The following is a 9,611-nucleotide window of genomic DNA, read 5'->3' on the forward strand; positions in this document are numbered from 1 at the left end:
CTTTTATATATAAAAAAATTGGGTTACATCAGGAGAGGCCAAACCCGCCTGTTTGCAGATTGCTGCAAGTTGATTTGTTGCAGTATTTTCTTAATCCGTTGATTGAAAAGTTTTTTATTTCCATCACTAGATATCTCCCTGACAGCCAGATACCATTAAGTAGAGCTTAAGGTGGCTGCATTCTGGTCTCTTTTCATCGTTCCACCATTGGCAGCCATGCCAACGACCAGCGGTGTAGGTCATAAGCTCTGTAATTTCCTCTAAAAACATCTCCACCTCTCTCTACTCCTTGAAGACACTCTTTGCAGCCTACCTCTTTGACCAAGCTTTTGGTCATGTGTCCTAATATCTCCTTTATGGCTCTGTGTCAAATTTTGTTTGAATATTCTCATGTGAAGCATCTTGGAATGTCTTATAGTGTTAGCAGCATTATTGTTATGGCACAGTGGATGGTAAATGCTGAGCTGCTCAAATCCCAGAGGAATTCGGAACAACCGCCATGACTGTTTTTGCAATTTGTATTTTTATTTCAAGATGCATGCCTTAGTAATAAGTCCACCGAGTCTTTGAGGTTTTTTTTTTACAAAACTAAATGAAACATTTATTAATAAAAGAAATGATTTTAAACACACAGATCTACAAATTACTACTCTGATAACTTCTAGCTCCCCTAATTAATTTAACTCCCCAGTTACACCTCTGTTAAGGCAACAGTAAAGCAATATACATTTCAACAGACCCAGGCAAAGCACACAATACCCTGGACAGTCATATTTAAAATGAATTCTCTTAGCTTCGGTTCCTATAGGCAGCAGCTTGGTACATAGAGGCTGGAGGCTTTTCACACTTGTTAGCCCTTAGAATGCCTTCTTTCCTTACACATAACTTCATCTCCTTTATATATGTTTCTCCCTTTTTAATGTAAGTCCCATTGTTCCAGTATGTCTTTGTAATTTTACTTTTTCCATAATATAAATCTTTCATAGCACTCATATGATCAGCAGTCTTTGGGGAAAATAAACACGCTGTTTGGTTTAATCTCTTATGGCTAGGTGTGACACCTTACCATCTCTTTGAAATACACTACTCTGTTTTATCTAAAAATGCAAATATTCTTCACACCCCCCATTCTAAAACTGCAGCTATGTTTACGTATTTAGCCATTTCAAATCTAGTTTCCCTTCTGATACATCAAAGCACCAAGACCAGCTGTCTATAATTCAGTTAAAACCCACACACACACATGCTTACACACAGGGAAACTAATCCAAACCCCACTATTAACCTACTTCCACAATAAATTACAATAATATTATGAAAATTACTATATTTTCATGACAGTTATAGAAATGCAACTTGTTGTGCCATTTGAGCCAATAAGGATGTGAGTGAGCAATATAAACACCGCTGTCTGACATAGAGTCATGGAGTTGTTATGGCACAGAAGGAGGCTATTCGGCCCATCGAGTCAGAGCCGGCTCTCTGTACAACAGTCCAATCTGTCCCATTCCCTTGCTGTATCCAGGTAGCTCTATAAGTTTATTTCCCTAAGGTGCTCATCCAATTTCCTTTTGAAATCATTCATTGTCACTGCTTCCACCAACCTCATAGGCAGCGAATTCCAGGTCATTACCACTTTCTGTGTAAGGAGTTCTTTCTCGCATTATAACTGGTTCATTATAACTGGGTCAGAAGTAAATAAATTTATTTGATTTGGAGTAAAGGATAGAAGTATTTGTATCAGAGCTGGGAGCTACACTGGATGAGCAAACCTCATTTCTGGATTTGTGATACATCTCATAGATGTCCCAATTTAATTGGCATGTCCCAACAATAACCATCACCACTGAAAAGGGACAGCAAGATGCTGCACCCTCAACCTGGTAAAATCAGCTGAACTGTACAGAAAACCAGTTTCCTACATCCAGGTGCCAACCTAACTTCCACCCTGTGAAGACTTTCCAGAAGATATGGCTATGTACATAGCACCGTGAGGTCTCAACAAGGAAAATGGTGAGACTTGTGATCCAGCAGAGAGTAGAGGGATATGGGTTTGCAAGAGTGAGATGAAAGTTGGGTCAGATTGACTCTTGAAAGGGGATGTAACCGTGCTAAAATAAAATGGAAAATATTGGGACATAGAGTGGAAGCTCAAATGTCCATCAGCGCTGCTTGCATCAATTCTGAGGAACGATTTACACCCGAAGCATTTTCTCTTTACAGATGCTGACTGACCTGCTTAACGTTTTGAGTTCTTTTTTTTAAACCTCAGAGAGTGGCTGACTGGTTTCCATTTCTACCTCGTTATGTTTTTAAATTCATTACATTTTGGATTATGACCGTGTTATTGCTGTGAATTATGAGTTAGAGGTTGACACTGTCAATATTAATACGTTTTCTTTGTCCGTTGCAGCACAATAAAAACTCGCAGTGGTGCCAGAAACATTTCTTAAATTACAAAGGACTTGTTAGAGCCACAACAGTCCGGGAGCAACTGAAAAAGCTATTGTCCAAATTCAGAGTGCCGAAGAAATCAAGTGAAGGTACCAACATGGTGGAGTATTTGAATTCCTTATACTGGGCACAATTGAGTAGTTAAAGGACAACTATTGTGCTGTCAGCTGGCCGTGCAGTGGCAATAATTAATAACAGTTGGAAATGGCTGCTCACATTTCTGTACCAATTATGTCAGAGTATTGTGTCTGCTGTCAACAAGATTTTGGTTCTCCACTGCTGATGGGGGTAGGGGAGAGTCTATTGCTGAATTTATTTATTCAGACTTAGAATAGTGGAACTGACAGCTTTTGGCCCAGTTTAGTGAGAAATCCTTCTTACAGATTTTATTCTTGCTCTTATCGATAATACTGTGCAACTGGTTTATAAGAAAAATCCAAGGTAGCGTTTTGTTTCATTCTCATGGAGAAGTACCTGGCTCCTGTCTGCTGCTTTCCCCTTCCTTACTCCAATAGCTGGACTAAGATCAGGAACTTGCTGTGTGCTACTGAAACCCTCATTCACGCCTTTGTTAACTCTAAACTGGACTACTCCTGGCTGGTCTTCCACATTCTACCCCTGTAAACTTGAGATCATCCAGAACTCTGTTGTCTATGTCTTAACTTGCTCCAAGTCTTTTTCCCCTGTGTGCTCACTGATTTATGTTGGCTCCTGGCCAAGCAGTGTCTTGCTTTTAAAATTCTCATTTTCAAATCCCTCTTCACCCCTCCCTGTCTTTGTAATTTCCCCCAGCTCCACAACCCTCCAAGAGCACTACTCTAATCCTGGCCTCTTGAGCATCTCCAATTCTAATTGCCCCAGCATCAGTGGGTGCACTTTCAGTTGCCTAGGCCCTAAGCCCTGGAATACTTTCCCTAGACTCCTCTGCCTCTCTCCCCTAGGACACTCCTTAAAACCCACGTGTTTGACCAGGCCTTTTGGTCACTTGACCTAATACTCATGTGGTTCAGTGTCATATTTTGTTTTATAATGCTCCAGTGAAGTTTGGGACATTTATTATATGAAAATCACAATATAAATATAAGTTGTTATTGCAATGAATTGCAGGCCCAACACTACATTCCATTGGTCTGCAGCGCAGTCAATGCACTGCACTACTGGCTCCTGGAAGTATTTGTAAGCTGGAATAGATCCCTGATTTAACTCTCCAGTTCAAGGTAGTGAAAGTATGTTTCAATATCACATGGAGGGACTGAGTAGAAGTTAATATAATGCAGGGTGTGGATTTATTGTGTGTTTTACTATTGCTTTAATTAGAATTGTAAGATAGTTATAATCTGTTTGATCATGTCAGTGTTTAACTCCTTGCAATATGATACTAGAAAGTAGCACAGGACATTCCTTAAATAGAAAAGCATGATCTCTTCTGTATGAGTATTGTTTGTTATTATATGTATTTTAGTTCATATAATGCAAGAATGAAACCTGAAATGGTAATTGGGTGTTAAATTTGTTGATTTTTTTTTTAATAGATTATTGCAAAATGTAATCCTACCGGTCCCGAAATGAGACAAGGGTGAAATTAGTGATTAAAAGCTGCTGTCAGAACATTGGCACAGCCCCACCACAAAACCAGCCAGGACCCAACCTATGTCATCCTGATTCAGTCCCTCCCCAGCACAACTCTAGTCTCAGCCCATTCTCCGGTTCCTGTTTAACAGAACATGGGTAAAGTAGTCTGCTCCTACAGCTATCTGGAATGAGAGCTGACCTGCTTTATATGCTTTCTCCTCAGGTGACCCAGATCCTATCCTGCGATGTATTGTTTCAGGCTTCTTTGCGAATGCTGCAAAGTTTCATTACTCTGGATTCTACAGGTAACAACAAGGCAGTTTTGCCGTCAAGTTTATGATTTTTTTTCCCTAATTAACTTGCAATCCTCCTTAAATGAGTCTTAACATCTATCATTACACAGCAATTAGATGTAATGCCTATCCTCTTTGATATACTGCGTACTTTTCGTAACCTTTTTGACAGGTGCTATCCTAAGCTCCTTTTTTTAAATACGCTGCTTTAATTTGGGCTCAGCTCTGATACTGCTGTGGTTGAATAGCCTGCCTGTATTTATTGTCCAGTCTCCCACACATAAATAATGGGCACTTGGGTGAGCAGAGGCAACACCTTCAGAAGAGAGATTTAGGGAGAAGAAAAATTCTTCTTCTATGATCCCCTGTAGCAACTCTCCATTACAATTTGGGGAGATGATGGCGTAGTGGTAATGTCACTGGACGAGCAATCTCAAGGCCCAGGCTAATACCCTCGGGAAGACGGTTTCAAATCCCACCACAGCAACTGGTGGAATTTAAATTCAATTAATAAATCGGGAATATAAAGCTAGCCTCAGTAATGGTGACCATGGCAACCATCATCAGTTGTCGTAAAAACCCATTTGGTTCACTAACGCCCTCTAGGGAAGGAACTCTGCTGTTTTCACCTGGTCAGGCCTCCAGACCCACAGCAATGTTGTTGACTCCTAACTGCTGAAATAGCCTGTCAAGCCCGTCAGTCCTAGGGCAATTAGGGATGGGCAACAAATGTTGGCCTTGCCAGCAATGCCCACATCCCATGAAAGAAATTTTTAAAAATTAAATGAAGTTACAAAATAATCTACACTCTAATATGCCTTCTATCTACTATGACATTCTCCAGTATAGACTGTAGCTGTAAGCATATTTATTTAAAAAAATTAACTGAAAGACCTTTTTTATAGGACCATTCGAGATGATTATGAGCTTCATATTCACCCAACTTCCGTATTATATGGAGAGAAGGAACCACAGTGGTAAGTTTGACTCAATGATGATTGTTACATCATTTTTTTTTCATATATAACATATTGAAACATAGAATGATACAGCGCAGAAGGAGGTATTCGGCCACATTGCCTGTGCTGGCTCTTTGAAACTTATCCAATTAGTCCCATTCTGCAATGATATCAGTTCCCCCAGCCACACTTCAGGTATATACCCAGTTCCCTTTTGAAAGCTATAACTGAATCTGGCTCCACCCCATTTCAGACTGTGCGTTCCAGACCTGTAACATCTGGTGTATTAAATACTAATTTTTGTATGGAGTGGGGGAATCTTATAGCATCCTGTGAAATAATAGCTGTGAGTTTCTTAACGCCTCATTGTCACATTCCAACTGTTGCCAGGGTTGTGTATAATGAGATCATCCAGACATCCAAGTACTTTATGAGGGATGTGACCGCGATCGAATCTTCATGGTTGTTAGAATTAGCCCCACACTTCTATCGGAGAAGAACTGTAAGTATCTGCCTACTCTGTGCTCTGCTTGAGACTGTATCCTGCAGCGCATCCTATCATTGGAAGATGGGTGGAAAAAGCAGAATAATTGGCTCGGATGATGAAATATAAAACTTAATACGATCAAGGGATGCAGCTGTCTTAGGGTAATAATTGAATGGCGGAGCAGACTTGATGGGCTGCATGGCCTAATTTCTGCTCCTATGTCTTATGGTCTTATAGTCTTATAAGAACGATTTATGATGCCACATCTGAACCCAGAAATATTGAGGTATGAAAGTGGAACTAATATAGCGCCTTATCACATCCACAGTCTATTTTAAAGCATCTCACATCCAGTGAATTACTTTTGTGGTGTAGTTGCTGTTGTCCTTTAGGCAAGCGCAGCAACCAACTTGCGCACAGCACAGTGATATCTGACAAATAGAAAATTATAGGAAGGGCCAGTTAACCTAACCATCTAACCTGCTGGCTGTGGGAGGAATGCTGGCCCTTTTTCTTGCTAGTTTTGCCCATTGTTCCCCTGAAGGAGGGGGAGGAAAAGGGGAAGAAAAAGGGAGGTAAGATGCAAATGTCATTGAGCATTATTATCAGGATGAGCAACTAAATGTTCTTACTTTCTCCACACTGGAATATGATTAAAAATACTAGTCACCTGCCAGTACCTTATCAAATGAGCCTTGACAATAAGTATTGATTGACTATCGGACTAAGGGGCTCCTTGTCGCCAAGCTCCATCCTGTCTTCAGCAGATGACCATATGCATACACTTCCAGCTGAGGTCACTGGATAACAATCCAGAGTAAGATCCCTGCCTGAAGAAGATGCATGAAGCCAGCTACAGCACGCATTGTCACCCAGCTGAGATCCGTGAAGCTGAACTCAGATTGGAGATCGAAACTGGGGCATGATTTCTTTTAATTCTTTATTCACACCAATGCCAGAATGGCTCATTTGGGAAAGGCTCCATGTAACTCGGCCCCAGCAAGTCCCCAGTCTGATTCCCAGTCCATGATAGCAAAGAAAGAACTTGCGTTATCTCTCAGACATCCTAAAATTCTTCATGTCAAATGAATGCTCGGACTTGGGGTCCCTTATCCAGGGGGAGAAAAATCACGCTCTTGATTGCCTACTGGAAAGTACATCGATGTGGCCATTGTGCGTGGGTGTGAATAGAATCAGACCTGGTGATGGCTGCACTGTTGAATAAGCTGTTAATGCTCAATCGTTTCATACCTAAAGATGACTACTAGAACAATAAATCACAGGTCACTCATTGGAATTTATCCACTGTCTTCTGTTTCGATGAGACTGCACTCGCCTGGTTCCATCCTTATTTATCGAATCATAGCCAAGGCATCACTTGCAATGACTTCTCTTCCCGTCCCCGCACTGTTATCCCTGCTGTCCCCCAAGAATCTATCTTTGGCCTCCTCCTAATTCTCATCTACATGCTGACCCTAGTTTTCAAATAAACGCTGGCAACACCCAGTTCTACGTCACCACCAGCTCTCTCGACTACTGCTGCTGAGTTATTGGACTACTTATCTGACATTCAGCAATGGATGATCAGAAATTTCCTCCAACTAAATACTGGGGAGACTGAAGCCACTGTCTTCGGTCCCCACTCGAAACTCTGTGCCCTAGCTACCGGCATCATCTCTGTCCCTTGCAACTATCTGAGACTAAACCAGACTATTCACAACCACGTGTCACACTGGACTCCAAGATGATCTTCTGACCATGTATTTGTGCCATCGCTAAGCTCACCTATTTCCATTTTGTAAGACAATTTTTTCTACTCATTCTGGGTGTCGCCGGCTAGGCCAACCTTTATTGCCCATCCCTAATTGGTCTTGAGAACAGAGTGGCTGCACTGAGGGCTCAGTGGAGCCCCAGTGTCCTCAGAGGGTGTCTGGAGACACATGTAGGCCAGACCTTGTAAGGACAGCAGATTTCCTTCCCTAAAAGGGCGTGAGTGAACCAGATGGGTTTTTTTAACTATGCTTTCATGGCCATCATTAGACTTTTAGTTCCACATTTTTTTATTGATTTCAGATTTCACCATCTGCCATGGCACGATTTGGACCCTGGTCCCCAGAGCATTACCCTGGGTCTCTGGGCTACTAGTCCACTGACAGTATCATTATGCCACTGCCTCCCCCAGCTTTTCCCCTGCCTCAGCTCATCATCTGCTGAAACCATCATTTGTACCTCTTACTCCTAGATTTGAATATTCCAGCACACTCCTGGCTGGTCTCCTACTTTCTACCCTCCGTAAATTTGTCATCTAAAACTCCGCTGCCCATGTTTTAACTCGCACCAAATCCTGCTCACCTATCGTCATTGTGCTCGTTGATCTGCATTGGCTCCCAGTCAAGCAACGTCTTGATTTTAAAATTCTCATCCTTGCTTTCAAACCCTTCCATGGTCTTGCCCCTCCCTATCTCTCTCATCTCCTCCAGCCCTGAAACTCTCCAATATGTCTTCACTCATATAATTCTGGTCTCCTGAGTATCCCCAGTTTTAATTTGCTCCACCTTTGATGGCTGTGCCTTCAGTTGCCTAGGCCCTAAGCTCTGAAATTCCCTCCCCACACCTCTCAGCCGCTCTATCTCACTTTCTGCCTTTAAAACGCACCTTAAAACCTGTTTCTCTGACCAAGTTTTGGATCATCTGACCTAAAATCTGATGTGGCTCAGTAACATATTTTGTCTTATAATGTTCCTGTGAAGCACCTTGGGACATTTTATTATGTTAAAGGCACTATATATATATATATATATATATATAAGTTGTTGTTATAGTAAGAGTCCCTGCCTGCAGGAGAGAGAAGGGGTTGAAACTGGCAAAAAGCAAATGTTTTTCAAGAAGTAAATCTTTAAGTGGCTAATCTTGTTTTTATTTTTGTTGTTTGTTTTCAGTCCATTTCTCAGAGGGCAAAGAAAGCTCGAGTTACCTGATTGTTTGTTCCTGTGACTCCGCTCTCCCCTGCAAGTGACGGGTCAATCAGCTACTTGCAAAGCCAAATTCTATTTATTTTTATCATCTGTTTGTGAATGAACTTCGATGCAGCTCATGCCATCAGATTATTTATTGGTTAAAGTTAAAAAGCGGAGTTCATTTAGGGATCTCCAGTCTACAGGTCCAGAGTCCCTGATAATCCAGCCACCGAAGGAAAGGCACTCAGTTGCATTAATGTTTATGTCTCTGATTCGCTGGTTGGTCCTGTTTGATTTTCATGAGCTTGCAGGTTTAGAGAGTTGTATTTTTTAGCAATGTTGCCTCATTTGAGCCTAAGTCCTAATTCATAATAACAAGATCTGCTTGTATCAGCAAAGTGAGATATATACAAATTAATTGGAAGCATGTATTTAAACTCACTTGATATGTGGTTTCTGAGCCTCCATGGTGCACACTTATTTATTAGTCAACAGGACAATAAGCTTGTACATCCATTTTTAGATCAACCTACCTATATACAGTGTACATAGTCTCAAACTGAGTCATTCTGTGTCCAAGCTGCGAAGGTGAGAACATTATAGGCTCCAGTGCAAAGTATCTTGTAAAAATATCTCTTAGGAAATAAATACACTCAGCTATTGAAATCAGGGCTTCCAGAGTGATCCATGGGTGTTCACAGTCACAATAAATGCATATTTTCTTGTTCATTATTTAACCTTCAGCTTCTTCTATGAAGAATAGTGCTTTCAACAATAGTTGTGAATGAGTATGCTGCCTTCGTCCCTGTACATTGTATGCATTTCTGTCTATGATGTGTTCCTTTCTTAACTTTTTTTTAAGATATCACAAAATAAATCCATGCCTTAA

At 41.1% G+C, this 9,611-nt stretch overlaps 1 protein-coding gene across 2 annotated transcripts in view; it reads left to right on the forward strand.

Annotated features, from left to right (window-relative positions):
- LOC121287386 (probable ATP-dependent RNA helicase DHX35) overlaps window positions 1–9,611 on the forward strand; it is a 61,113-nt gene extending 51,502 nt beyond the window's left edge. For both annotated transcript variants that reach the window (XM_041205217.1, XM_041205218.1), the window contains 5 exons: window positions 2,414–2,543; window positions 4,250–4,331; window positions 5,225–5,296; window positions 5,669–5,780; window positions 8,705–9,611. In XM_041205217.1, the coding sequence (XP_041061151.1) occupies window positions 2,414–2,543; window positions 4,250–4,331; window positions 5,225–5,296; window positions 5,669–5,780; window positions 8,705–8,743 (435 nt within the window). In that variant the 3' untranslated portion in view covers window positions 8,744–9,611. The remainder of the gene's footprint in view (window positions 1–2,413; window positions 2,544–4,249; window positions 4,332–5,224; window positions 5,297–5,668; window positions 5,781–8,704) is intronic.

Source organism: Carcharodon carcharias, chromosome 14 (genome assembly GCF_017639515.1).
Source record: "Carcharodon carcharias isolate sCarCar2 chromosome 14, sCarCar2.pri, whole genome shotgun sequence".
NCBI lineage: Eukaryota > Metazoa > Chordata > Chondrichthyes > Lamniformes > Lamnidae > Carcharodon > Carcharodon carcharias.